Source organism: Rhinatrema bivittatum, chromosome 14 (genome assembly GCF_901001135.1).
Source record: "Rhinatrema bivittatum chromosome 14, aRhiBiv1.1, whole genome shotgun sequence".
Classification (NCBI taxonomy): Eukaryota; Metazoa; Chordata; class Amphibia; order Gymnophiona; family Rhinatrematidae; genus Rhinatrema; species Rhinatrema bivittatum.
The window spans coordinates 36,311,652-36,325,956 of record NC_042628.1 but is presented as its reverse complement, the minus strand read 5'-3'; the positions used below and the strand labels follow the sequence as shown (position 1 = coordinate 36,325,956).

The 14,305-nt window shown below is 49.4% G+C and overlaps 1 protein-coding gene across 1 annotated transcript in view; it reads left to right on the top strand.

Annotated features, from left to right (window-relative positions):
* CCDC78 (coiled-coil domain containing 78) overlaps nucleotides 1-6,542 on the top strand; it is a 131,044-nt gene extending 124,502 nt beyond the window's left edge. The window contains exons 21-22 of the mRNA XM_029577285.1: nucleotides 3,868-3,968; nucleotides 5,653-6,542. Of these exons, the coding sequence (XP_029433145.1) occupies nucleotides 3,868-3,968; nucleotides 5,653-5,779 (228 nt within the window). The 3' untranslated portion in view covers nucleotides 5,780-6,542. The remainder of the gene's footprint in view (nucleotides 1-3,867; nucleotides 3,969-5,652) is intronic.
* The last annotated feature ends 7,763 nt before the right edge of the window (nucleotides 6,543-14,305 follow it).

The window sequence follows — 14,305 nt, the reverse complement described above, 5'->3', positions numbered from 1 at the left end:
GCCTTGCGCTGTGTGTGGCCTTCGGGCCTTCTACCCTGCTTTGCCTTGCCTTGCGCTGTGTGTGGCCTTCGGGCCTTCTACCCTGCCTTGCCTTGCGCTGTGTGTGGCCTTCGGGCCTTCTACCCTGCCTTGCCTTGCCTTGCGCTGTGTGTGGCCTTCGGGCCTTCTACCCTGCTTTGCCTTGCCTTGCGCTGTGTGTGGCCTTCGGGCCTTCTACCCTGCTTTGCCTTGCCTTGCGCTGTGTGTGGCCTTCGGGCCTTCTACCCTGCCTTGCCTTGCCTTGCGCTGTGTGTGGCCTTCGGGCCTTCTACCCTGCCTTGCCTTGCACTGTGTGTGGTCTTCGGGCCTTCTACCCTGCCTTGCCTTGCGCTGTGTGTGGCCTTCGGGCCTTCTACCCTGCCTTGCCTTGCCTTGCGCTGTGTGTGGCCTTCGGGCCTTCTACCCTGCTTTGCCTTGCCTTGCGCTGTGTGCGGTCTTCGGGCCTTCTACCCTGCTTTGCCTTGCCTTGCGCTGTGTGTGGCCTTCGGGCCTTCTACCCTGCTTTGCCTTGCCTTGCGCTGTGTGCGGTCTTCGGGCCTTCTACCCTGCTTTGCCTTGCCTTGCGCTGTGTGTGGCCTTCGGGCCTTCTACCCTGCCTTGCCTTGCGCTGTGTGTGGCCTTCGGGCCTTCTACCCTGCCTTGCCTTGCCTTGCGCTGTGTGTGGCCTTCGGGCCTTCTACCCTGCCTTGCCTTGCCTTGCGCTGTGTGTGGCCTTCGGGCCTTCTACCCTGCCTTGCCTTGCCTTGCGCTGTGTGTGGCCTTCGGGCCTTCTACCCTGCTTTGCCTTGCCTTGCGCTGTGTGCGGTCTTCGGGCCTTCTACCCTGCTTTGCCTTGCTTTGCGCTGTGGGTGGTCTTTGGGCTCCCAGCCCTGCCGTAGGTGTGTGGCCTACGGGCCCTCTGCTCTGCCGTGTGTGTGTGTGTGGCCTTCGGGCCCTCTGCCCTGCCTTATGAGTGAGGCCTTCGGGTCCGCTGTCCCACTGGGTGTGTGTGTGGCCTACGGGCCCTCTGCTCTGCCATGCGTGTGTGTGGCCTTCGGGCTCTTTGCCTTACTACTAGGTACCCTGACCCAGCCTGGACTCTGACACTGTTGCCTGCCGCCTGCCCTGACCCAGCCTGGACTCTGACACTGTTGCCTGCCGCCTGCCCTGACCCAGCCTGGACTCTGACACTGTTGCCTGCCCTGACCCAGCCTGGACTCTGACACTGTTGCCTGCCGCCTGCCCTGACCCAGCCTGGAATTTGACACTATTTCCAGCCATCCCTGTCTCTCTCCACCTGGAGCCACCCTTCTGGGTGGTGTTCACGACACCGGACCAGAGCTCAGCGTAACAGATTTCTCATTTCCTTCACTTCATTCTCAACCTTTTCACATCTTTCCATTTGTTTATTCATATCTTCCTCTAGTTTTCCCATTCTCACCGTGGTATTATTTAACACAGACACCAAAGGATTTATCTGATTAAAGAGATTTTCATTAACCGTTTGTATTGCTTCCCATATCTTCTCTAAAGAGAAAGCTTCTGGTTTTATTAATTCTTTCTTTTTAGGTAATGTTAAAAGTACTTTCCTTTCTGTTGGAGGCTGTATCGTACAGCCTGCAGCGTCTCCCAGGCCGGTCTCGTCCACGGGGTGTGGCCTCTGCTGTTCCTCCCTGCTGCCTTCATCGCACAGCCACGATTCTCCGGCGGTTTCATTCTCACTTTCGTGGTTGGGATCCTTCCCGTTTGCTCCTCGCAGAGCTGCAGGGTTTCCTGGGGGCATCCATGGTACCGGGGATAAAGTTGTCTGAAGCTCATGTGAGGAGGCGGTTTCCTCTTCCACCCGCTCTCCTCGCTGTGAGCTGTCCTCCGGCTTCTGCTCCCGTATTACGTGGGAGTCCATAGGTTCTTGAATCCGGCCCTCCAAATGTTCACACTGACTTTCTCTCTTTTGCATGGCTTTTCCTGCCGGTATGAGGCATTTTACTCAAAAATATGCGTTACTCCTCGGAGCCCTGGTTACCCACATCCGGACCCGTCGGCCATCTTGGATCTCTCCCTTCTGAAGTCAGAAGATTGAATATTAAACTGGTAGTCCCTCCCTTAGAAAGGACAGAACAAGGCAGTATCCTCCTGCTCTCCCAGATGATATTTTACTTCTCAATCTCTGGAATAAAAATAGAAAAAACTGAACACCCAAAGGCAAGAATAGCCATTAAGGGGAACTGTTGAAGGAAGGGAAACCTTCATAGGAATACTGTAATGTCTCATGCAGAGGAAGGAACTCAGAAGACTCCAGATACAGGGTAGAACCTGCCCTCCGGGAACAGACTTCCCCAACTTTTTTTTTAATCTGACTTTGGAACACCACTATAATTATGAAGGCAAGGTATTCCTTAAAAAATGGAACAGCCACTGCCTCTCTTGTAGAAAAGTCTCCTGTCTCAATTTCCTCTCCTTCCGAAGAACTCCTATAGAAGAAACCTTGGAGTGGGCCTTGGGAATGAACCCCACCAATGCTCAAAACTGCATAGCCGCCATTTATTTAGAGTCCATTCTTTCTATGATTTTCCATTTCTGATAACAATTAAATTCCCCCTGAACCTGGGAGAAGGAGTTGCAGTTGCATTCATATATAAAACAGGGCTGCTAAAGGCACATCCAGGAAAAAAAAAATTAGGGCCAGACAACTGCCTTCCGTGGGACTGAGCGAGGGAAGTACTTGCTCCTTTCACTTTCCTGCTCCACAACTATGTCTGTCCGTTCCTGCCTACAAGTAAGACTCCCAGCAGGAACTCTAATGTCACCAATCCTGCTGCGACTCTCTGCACCCCTGTGATGATAGCGTGGTTAAGCGATCTTCCTGAGTACTACTTGCTGCCCCCTTGGCTGTCTTTCAGCCTTTTTCAAATCATGCACATTTGCTGTCACTGAGCTGCCAAGGGACTGCAAGGTGCCTGCTAATAGGCATTGCCTTCCTGCATTCCCAAGATCCACTACAATGAATGGGCTCAGACATCGGACAGTGGAACACTCACAGCCTGCTCCAACAAAAGAGACCAGCTGCAGAAGGTGTGGTTCCCTTCCTATGCCGCCTAGCTGGCGCCATTTTAAAATGGCTTCTTCTGGTCCGCACCAGCATGCAGTCTGCAGTTTCCCTAAAATCCCCTGGCATGGTCTGTCATTGCTGGACAGATCTCCCGGGAAGCTCATCAACGTTCTGTGTTATTGCTCTTTTTATTTTCATAATGGTGCAAAACAGCCTTCTCAGAAAGTCACAGAGCCCTAGTGACAGAAGAAAGAGAGTCAGTCAGGAGTAGTGTCCAAATGGGGAGTGGTATGATCAGGGAAAGGAGGGAGGTGGGGAGTGGAGTCAAGGAAAGAGAGTCTAGCCTTACCCACCTGGAAGGCCCCTGGATTTGGTCTGCTCGATAGAGGGAGGGAGTAGTAAACTGTCATCTCTGGAACTTCCCTCCGTGGTCCGATCAACAGAAGATCAAGAACCAGCTCAACTGAGGAAGGGAGAAGTAAAAGTTTGCTTCACCATCAGGCCTGAGTCCATAGCATGGAATGCATGTCCACCATCTGCTGGAGACAGAGAATACTGGCAACGTTGGTGTCAGCACTGAAGTATTTAAGAGGTGACATCAGTGAGCCTCTTGATCTCTGTTTCCATCTGCTGGTCACTGTGCATAACCCATTCGTATGGACTGGCTTGACTGGGTTTACTGAAATGCTTTCATTCTTATCATTTCTTGGACTTACATTCCTTTTAAGTGTCTGAATGAAATAGTTATAAAAATACCCATGCTGCTGATGTTCCTATTCTGTATGAACTTGCCACCTTAGGAGGAGTTGGAGAAGGAGAGGAGTCAGTTGTTATCAAGAGCGATTGTGGCAGAAGAACAGCTGGCGGAACTGCAGGAGTATGTAGACAAACATCTGGCAAGGTGAGTTCAATCAATCCTACTACTACTACTTAACGTTTTATAGTGTTATCCGATATGCGCAGCGATGTACAAACACACAAAAAAGACAGTCCCTGCTCAATAGAGCTCACATTCAGGACGACTTGGAGAATTTCATAAAGCAAGACAATGGTTAAAGTTAATCAGGCTAAAAGCAGACAATCAGGCCTAAGATTTAAAAAAAATGGGTCTTTATATAGGATTTAAACACAGCGAGAGAGGGAGCATGATGCACCAGTTCAGGAAGAATATTCCAAACACACGGCGCAGCCAGATGGAAAGCACGGAGTTGGGAATTGGCGGTAGAGGAGAATTGCATGGATAGGAGTGACTTATCCAACGAGCGGAGTGCTCGAGGAGGGGTGTTGAGAGAGAGATAAGAGAGGAGAGGTAGTGAGGTGCTGCAGAGTGAAGTCATTTGTAGGTGCTTGAACTGTATGCAGGAGCAGATAGGGAGCCAATGCAGTGACTTCAGAGGAGGAGATATGTGAGTGTAGTGACTTTGGTGAAAATCTTTTCATCTGACTGTGGCATCAATTAGTCAGCTGCAAGAACATCCCAGTTTTATATGTCAATAGTTCAGTGTGACAGCACATATCCACCCTACCCATCTTACACAGATACTTTATACTGCTTTATATAGTAACTCCACCCTCAGACCATATGCACACATTCAGATATTCCTGAAAGATATTGAACCCTAATCTGTCAACAGTGTTGAGATCTTCCATACTTTCCTTATTCACAAAAAGAGACCCCCTAACCAGGTTCTCATATCAAGCTGCACAACACCCTACCATTAACACTCCCTCTGCATCAAGACTTTCACACAGATTTATTGTCCTGTTCTTGACAGATGAATTGATATTGCAGTTCAGTTGATATTTGGAGACAGGAGGCTACAGGACCAAAGAAGGGCAGATATCGCTCTTCATAAAAACAGACAGGGTTCCTGGTCTTCCATGAGTCTGCAGCCACAGCAAGGGCCGAAAAATATGGTCCTTGCCACAAAATTTCCTGTTCCCTGTACGTACCCAGATCAGTCCAGATTCCAGGGTTTTGCCTTCCTGTAGCTCTAAGCACATCAGGATCCACAAGATAAAAAGAAGATTCAGTCAATTAGATGAGATTGCAATGTCAGTGGAATCTTCTTTTTATCTTGTGGATCCTGATGCGTTTAGAGCTACACCATTCACATACCTTAAAAATATAAAGAATGCACAAGAAGGTATCAAACTTCAAAAAAATATTGTAAACTGCCTTGAACTAAAAGCTGAAAGGCAAAGATTCTTAGTTACGAAGGCTTAAAGGAGAAAACAGGATCAGCTGGGGCCAAAGGAAATGCAACAGGAATTGAATTGCTCCTTGTCATCCTTATCTGCCATCATGTTTATGCTAAAAAGAGGTAGAGGGGATGAGGGTATGAAGGAGCAATTCAATTCCTGTTGCATTTTACAAAATTTATTTGAAGTTTTGGTGGTTTTTGCATGCAAAAACGCTTTAACGCATGCGAAAACGCCATATAGTACTTAGATAAATAACCCCCTTAGATAGCAATAACTAGCCAGATGCACTGCAGAAATAGCCAGTTTCAATTACAAAAACAAACCCATCTGCTTTAATCTTTGCCTGCCTGAGTATCTTTCTCATTCCTGTCTCACTGCAGATATAAACAGGAGATTCTCAGACTGCGGAAACTCCTTGGAAATGAGATGCAACGAGCCTTCAGTGCTGATGTCTCCCAGAAACATGTGCTACAAGCATCCAAAAAGAAAAACAGCCAGGAGTTTTAGTTGCTTAGGCATCTGACAAGTAGAACCCCCAGAAAGAAGCAAGAAACCTTACTGGAAAGATCACCACTAGCATGCTCCCATTTGTTTTCTTTTTATACTTCATGACAGAATTGATCTTCATAGTTTAATGACACCCAGAGAATCTCCATTTGGCTATCAGCCAGAGAAACATTGTTCTTAGCTTAAACAACTACAACAAAGAGAGAATCTAACTAGTTATAATGATTTACAAGAAGTGAATGCTCATTCACTAAAGATAGAAACTTTTTACATGAGAATATCTATCTTGCTTTGTAACCAATTCATATTTTACTTGTATTACATTTCTAATGACCTAACAAGCCTAAAAGAGAACGGACATAACTGCAAGTATTGGGTATCTGCTACAGATTATAAAACTTAGAAGTAGGATTGAGGGGTGTCACATGTACAAGAGAAAACACTGGTCATCCTCTTTCTCTTTTAGCAGCACTTCGCAAATCTTTATCCAGTATGAAATATTTTGACACTTGAAAATTCACACAAATCCAGACAATGATGAAAATCCCAGTGGACCTCTACGTTACCTTCCCTCCCTCTCCCCCAGCAGACTTCCTTCCCCATTCTATCCACAAGCAGACCTCCATCCCTTTTCCTCTGTACACCTTCTTGTCTCCTCCTTTCTCTCTTTCCCACCCCTCAGCAAACCTCCATGCCTCTCCTCTTTCCTCTCTATGGGTAGAAATCCCATGTGTGTTGGGTAAGAGTATAGTCATAGGAGTATATTACTGTCCACCTGGACAAAATGGTCAGACAGATGATGAAATGCTAAGAGAAATCAGGGAAGCTAACCAATTTGGCAGTGCAATAATAATGGGAGATTTCAATTACCCCAATATTGACTGGGTAAATGTAACATCAGGACTTACTAGAGACATAAAGTTCCTGGATGTAATAAATGATTGCTTCATGGAGCAATTGGTTCAGAAACCAACAAGAGAGGGAGCTATTTTAGATTGAATTCTTAGTGGAATGCAGGATTTAGTGAGAGAGGTAACAGTGGTGGGGCCACTTGGCAACAGTGATCATAACATGATCAAATTTAAACTAATAACTGGAAGGGGGACAATAAGAATCTGCAGCTCTAACACTAAACTTTCAAAAGGGAAACTTTGATAAAATGAGGAAAATAGTTGGAAAAAAACTGAAAGGTGCAGCTGCAAAGGTTAAAAGTGTTCAATAGGCATGGACATCGTTTAAAAATACAATCCCAGAGGCACAGTCCATATGTATTCCACACATTAAGAAAGGTGGAAGGAAGGCAAAACAATTACCGTCATGGTTAAAAGATGAGGTGAAAGAGGCTATTTTAGCCAAAAGAACATCCTTCAAAAATTGGAAGAAGGATCCATCTGAAGAAAATAGGATAAAACATAAGCATTTTCAAGTTAAGTGTAAAACATTGATAAGACAGGCGAAGAGAGAATTTGAAATGAAGTTGGCCATAGAGGGCAAAATCTCATAATAAAATTTTTTTTAAATATATCAGAAGCAAGAAACCTGTGAGGGAGTCTGTTGGACCATTAGATGACCGAGGGGTTAAAGGAGCTCTTAGGGAAGATAAGGCCATTGCAGAAAAACTAAATGAATTCTTTGCTTCCGTATTTACTAATGAGGATGTTGGGGAGATACCAGTTCCAGAGATGGTTTTCAGGGGTGATGAATCAGACGAACTGAACCAAATCACTGTGAACCTGGAAGATGTAGTAGGCCAGATTGACAAACTAAAGAGTAGCAAATCACCTGGACCGGATGGTATGCATTCTAGGGTTCTGAAGGAACTCAAAAATGAAATTTCTGATCTATTAGTTAAAATTTGTAACCTATCATTAAAATCATCCATTGTACCTGAAGACTGGAGGGTGGCCAATGTAACCCCAATATTTAAAAAAGGCTCCAGGGGCAATCTGGGTAACTATAGACCAGTGAACCTGACTTCAGTGCCGGGAAAAATAGTGGAAACTATTCTCAAGATCAAAATCGTAGAGCATATAGAAAGACATGGTTTTATGGAACACAGTCAACATGGATTTACCCAAGGGAAGTCTTACCTAACAAATCTTCATTTTTTTGAAGGGGTTAATAAACATGTGGATAAAGGTGAACCGGTAGATGTAGTGTATTTAGATTTTCAAAAGGCGTTTGACAAAGTCCCTCATGAGAGGCTTCTAAGAAAACTAAAAAGACATGGGATAGGAGGCGATGTCCTTTCGTGGATTACAAACTGGTTAAAAGACAGCAAACAGAGTAGGATTAAATGGTCAATTTTCTCAGTGGAAAAGGGTAAACAGTGGAGTGCCTCAGGGATCTGTACTTGGACCGGTGCTTTTCAATACATATATATAAATTGTCTGGAAAAGAATACGACAAGTGAGATTATCAAATTTGTGGATGATACAAAATTATTCAGAGTAGTTAAATCCCAAGCGGATTGTGATACATTACAGGAGGACCTTGCAAGACTGGAAGACTGGGCATCCAAATGGCAGATGAAACTTAATGTGGACAAGTGCAAGGTGTTGCATATAGGGAAAAATAACCCTTGCTGTAGTTTCACGATGTTAGGTTCCATATTAGGAGCTACCACCCAGGAAAAAGATCTAGACATCATAGTGGATAATACTTTAAAATCGTCGGCTCAGTGTGCTGCAGCAGTCAAAAAAGCAAAATGTTAGGAATTAATAGGAAGGGAATGGTTAATAAAACAGAAAATGTCATAATGCCTCTATATCGCTCCATGGTGAGACCACACCTTGAATGCTGTGTACAATTCTGGTCGCCGCATCTCAAAAAAGATATAGTTGTGATGGAGAAGGTACAGAAAAGGGCAACCAAAATGATAAAGGGGATGGAACAGCTCACCTATGAGGAAAGGCTGAAGAGGTTAGGGCTGTTCTCACAGGACAAGCAGGATGGTAGTCCTCACATATGGGTGACATCATCAGGATGGAGCCCAATCATGGAAAACTTCTATCAAAGTTTCTAGAACTTTGACTGGCCCCTACTGGGCATGCCTAGCATGGCACTAACCCTGCAGCCAGCAGGGGTCCCTCTTCAGTCTTCTTTTTTCCGCGCAGCAGTAGTCTCGCAGTTTAGGAGCTCTGAAGAGATTCCTGACAGGAATTTTTCTCACAGAATTAATTAAACTTAAATTGTCCCACAGGGGTCCCTCCTCTAACTTTTCTCAGGCCACGGTACTCCGGTAAGTTTTTTGACAGTCTTCCGTCGATTACCGTTGAGTTTGGTCCTCGCGGCCTACTGGCCGTCGTCCGTATCGCGGCTCGATTTTTTTTCTGTGGCCATGGCATCAGGGTTCCGTCTGTGCCCGGAGTGTACTCGCACCATGTCTATCACAGACCCTCATGGAGTCTGTAATGTGTTTAGGCCATGAGCATGATGTCCTGACTTGCACCAAATGTGCCCTCATGACACCAAAAGGTCGCAAAGCCAGAATGGAGCAGATGGAACTCCTCTTTCATGCTCAGACCCCGACGCCGTCCATCGCATGGACGTCATCGGAACCATTGACGTCGCGCCAGCATCGTCCACTGTCAAACAAACTTCAGAGGGCGGAGCCACCTATACCAGTGCACCCTCTGGCAAAACCTCAGTATATAGAGAATATCCAAGCATGGACAGAAACAGAAAACTGGATGGATCAACAACCGAACCAACATGACAGATAGAACTGTGAAACAGTTGTACAAACTGACAACCAATTGGCAAAACGAACAAACATTCCAGTCTGACCGACTTGGAAGAGAACAGAGCAGTAAAGAAAGAACATTAGAGCAGGGATAGCCAACCCCCCGTCCACCAAATCTTAGGGAGGGCGTCTGGACTGATCCGTGGTACTACAGGAACGAAAATTAGCAGGTAAGGAATAATTTTCCCTGTACGTACCCGGATCAGTCCAGACAGTGGGATGTACCAAAGCTTCCCTACGTAGGGTGGGCCCCGGATTGCCCTGCCCGAATGACACGATCTCCAAAGGAGCCAAAGACCTGCGATGGAAGATTCAACCGGTAGTGCCTTGCAAAAGTGTGCAAGGAAACCCAGGTTGCCGCTCGACATATTTCCTGAGGCGAGACAGAGGCACTTTCCGTCCAGGAAGCCGCCTGAGCTCGGAGAGAATGCGCTTTAATGCCCGCCGGCGGCTGTTTACCTGAGCCCAGGTAAGCCGCTACTATAGCTTCTTTCAACCCGCAAGCAATCGTGATTTTTGATGCCTCGGACCCCTTCTGAGGGCCACTCCAGAGAACAAACAGATGATCAGACAAATGAAAACCATTTGTAATTTCTAGATAGCGAAGCAAAATCCTCTTGACATCCAATTTACGCAGCTCCCTGGACGCCGAGTCCGCGAAGGATGGAAGTTCCACCATCTGGTTCACATGAAAGGTGGAAACCACTTTGGGAAGAAAAGATGGAACCGTACGCAACGAAACTCCCGAATCCAAAAAACGCAAATATGGCTCCCGGCAGGAGAGGGCCTGGAGCTCCGAAATCCGCTTGGCAGAACAGACAGCTACAAGAAACACCGTCTTAAGAGTGAGGTCTTTGAGAATCGCGGATCGCATGGGCTCAAAAGGGGGGCCCCCTAAATTCCGGAGCACTAAATTGAGGTTCCAGGAAGGAAATGGAGCCCGTACCGGAGGATGCAGGTGCTTCACGCCCTTTAGGAAACGGACGATATCCGGGTGTGTGGAAAGAGGAACTCCCCCGCGATGGTGTAGTAGAGATCCAAGGGCTGCCACCTGGACTCTCAAAGAATTGTAGGCCAATCCCTTCTCCAGCCCCTGCTGTAGGAAAGACAAGATCTGAGACACTGAAGCCGAACTAACAGGCGTGTCACTCGAAGAACACCAGGATTCAAAGACCTTCCAAACCCGAACGTAGGCAACGGACGTAGAGGTCTTCCTTGCCCGGAGGAGAGTGGAAACCACGGCCTCCGGGTAGCCCCGCCGCCTCAAGTGGCACCTTTCAAAAGCCAAGCCGCAAGACAGAAGCGATCTGCGTGGTCGAAAAATACAGGACCCTGGTGGAGAAGCCATGGAGATGGCTCAGCCGAAGGGAACCGTCCTCTGTGAGATTGACCAAGTCCGCGAACCAAGGCAGTCGAGGCCACTCCGGAGCCACCAGTATCACCGGTCCCCGATGGACTGCTACGCGGCGAAGAACCTTCCCGATCAGAGGCCACGGTGGAAAGACATATAGAAGAACCTGAGGAGGCAACGGGAGGACGAGGGCATCCACTCCTTCCGCCCCGCGCTCCCTTCTGCGGCTGAAGAATCGTGGCGCCTTGGCATTGTGGAACGTGGCCATCAGGTCCACCTGTGGGTGTCCTCACCACCTGACAAGGAGCTGCATCGCCTCCTCGGAGAGTTCCCACTCCCCGGGATCCAGGCATTGTTGGCTGAGGAAGTCTGCCTGAACGTTGTCCACTCCCGCAATGTGGGAGGCCGCCAACCAAGCCAGGTGAGCCTCTGCCCACGCCATCAATGTGTCCGTTTCCAGAGAGACGAGCCGACTCCTTGTGCCTCCTTGTCGGTTGATGTAGGCGACGGAGGTTGCGTTGACTGAAAGCACTCGAACTGCTCGACGATAGAGCAGGGGAAGGAACCGTTCCAATGCTAGACACACCGCTCTGGTCTCCAGGCGATTGATGGGCCAACATGCTTGCAACGGCGTCCACTGCCCCTGAACCGAGCATGACTGGCATACAGCTCCCCATCCGGAGAGACTAGCATCCGTCGTGACTATTACCCTCTCCGGTATTTCCAAGGGCATCCCCTGCGCCAGATGAAGGGGGTCGAGCCACCAAGACAGACTGTCCCTGGCCTTCTGCGGAAGGGGGAGAACCACTTGATACTCCTGAGACACCGGCTTCCATCGGGAGAGTAAAGCTCTATGAAGGGGCCGCATATGCGCGAACGCCCATGGCACCAGATCGATAGTGGACGCCATGGAGCCCAGTATTTGGAGGTAATCCCAGGCCGTGGGAAGGAGAAGAGACTCGAAGCTTCGGATCCGAGCCCTCAGTGACTGGACCTGATCTGGGCGCAGGAACACCATGCCCCTCACCGTGTCGAAGCGGGCTTCCAAGAAGTCTAGAGACTGAGAGGGAGACAGGGTGCTCTTGGCGAAGTTGATGATCCAGCCCAGTGATTGAAGGAGGTGTACCACCCTGTCGATCGCTTGATGACACAGGCTGAAAGACTTCGCGCGAATGAGCCAATCGTCCAAATAGGGGTGGACAAGGATGCCCTCCCATCTGAGGGCCGCCGCCACCACCACCATTACCTTTGTGAAGACTCTTGGAGCGGGAGCGCCTGAAACTGAAAATGTTGTCCCAGAATCTTGAAGCAAAGAAAACGCTGGTGCAGCTTGTAAATGGGGATGTGGAGGTAGGCTTCCGTCAGATCCAAGGAGGCCAAGAACTCCCCTTGATGCACCGCAGCAATCACGGAACGCAAGGTTTCCATCCGGAAACGTGGCACCTTGAGCGCCCTGTTGACCGCCTTGAGATCCAGGATCGGGCGGAAGGAATCCTCCTTCTTGGGAACTACGAAGTAGATGGAGTAATGACCCGTTCCCACTTCACGAGCTGGAACCGGCATGATGGCCCCGAGCGCGAGGAGTCTGTCGAGTGTCTGACGTACAACGACCTCCTTCTGCGCCGAACCGCAGGGAGAGATGAGGAAACTGTCTCTGAGAGGGCGAGCAAAATCTAATGCGTAACCGTGTTTTAGAATATCGAGGACCCACTCCTCGTAGAATAGTGCGATCCGTCCCCCTATCTTGGGGATGGGGGAGTGGGTCTGCCTGGCTTCATTGGGTCGATTTGGAGGGCCCCCCTTGGGCCCCCCCGTCCTGAGTCTGCCGGCGTCCACGAAAGGAACGCGACCATGTCTGGGAACGCACAGAGGGCTGGCGCGGGGTCGATTGTTTTTGAGGCCGATACCGACGTTGGCTCCGATAGCGACTTTGAGAAAGATCTAGACGACCGAGGCCTGTCTTCCGGCAATTTACAGACTGAGTTTTCTCCCAGTAATTTGATAATTTGGTCCAGATCATCTCCAAAAAGGAATTTGCCTTTGAAAGGTAGCGATCCCAAACGCGACTTAGAGGAGGCATCCGCCGACCAATTGCGGAGCCATAGGAGACGCCTAGCTGAAACTGCAGAGACCATTGACCTGGCCAAGACTCTGATAATATCATACCGAGCATCCGCCCCATATGCTATCACCGCCTCCAAGTGGTCGGCCTGCTGAGCTTCCTCCGGAGGCAACTCCTGCGAGCTGAGTAGGTGTTGTGCCCAACGAAGGCCTGCCCGTTGCGCCAGAGAACTGCAAAAAGCCACCCTAATCCCTAGAGCGGAGACCTCAAACACCCGTTTGAGATAAACTTCAAGCTTTCTATCCTGAAGATCACGGAGAGCTGTGCCCCCAGTCACCAGGATGGTTGTCCTTTTTGTGACGGCTGAGACCGCAGAGTCAACACTGGGGGCCTTGAGAAGCTCCAGGAAATCAGCTGGAAGCGGATAAAGGCGTTCCATCGCTCTACCGACCCTAAGCGAGGCCTCCGGAGAATCCCATTCTCTGGCCAAAATCTGCAATAAGGTAGGGTGGGTAGGGAAAGCTCGGGTCGGAGGTCGCAGTCCCACTAAAACCGGATCTCCCTTCTTTCCTTGAGGAGTGGGTAGAGGGGTGGGCACCGGGGGGTCCGGCGGGGCGTCAATATCCAGCTCCTGAATAATGAACGGTATCAGAGGGTCCAACTCGTCCCTGTGGAAGATTCGAAGAACCCTGGGATCATCCCCCTCTGTCTGCACCGCTGGTAAAACATCATCCAGATAAGGGTCTGCTGAGGGATCCGTCCCACCCCCTGGTGGGTGCACCACTCGGATCCTGGAAGTGCCCGGGGGGCCGATGGCGTTTGGCCCGCCGTGCCCTGGGAAACCCCTACTGGAGAAAAGACCGCCAGCCTAGGTATCTTGGGAGGTGAAGGACCTGGTGCTGGTTCCTGCGGGTGGCTCAGGCTAGCTAGATAAGCACTGTGCATCAATAGGCAAAATCTGTGGTAAACTGGTGCAGTCCCCGTTGGTGTCCGAATTGGGGGGTCTCCCGCTGGAGGCAGGTTGCCCGGAGACGCTACCAGAGTTAAAATCGGCGGTAGTGTGTTCAAAACGCCGTCCTGCTCATCCTTCGACAGAGAGTGGGCATCCGGCTCCTCACTCAAAATGGCCACCGTTCCCTCACTAAGACGGAACGGAGCCGAGGGCTGCCCCTCATCGCGCGATTGCGAGCGCAAAACAGCGCTTTGACGGCTTCGATGGGCCCTCCCCCCCCCCCCCCGGGGAGGCACGTCGAACCCAGCCCCTCGCGGGAGAGCCTCGACCCGGGCTCCCCGCATGCACTACACCGGTATGACCGCGGCATCGGGAGTGGGGGAGGGGCACCGTGTGGCAGAGAAAAGCGCTGAAAA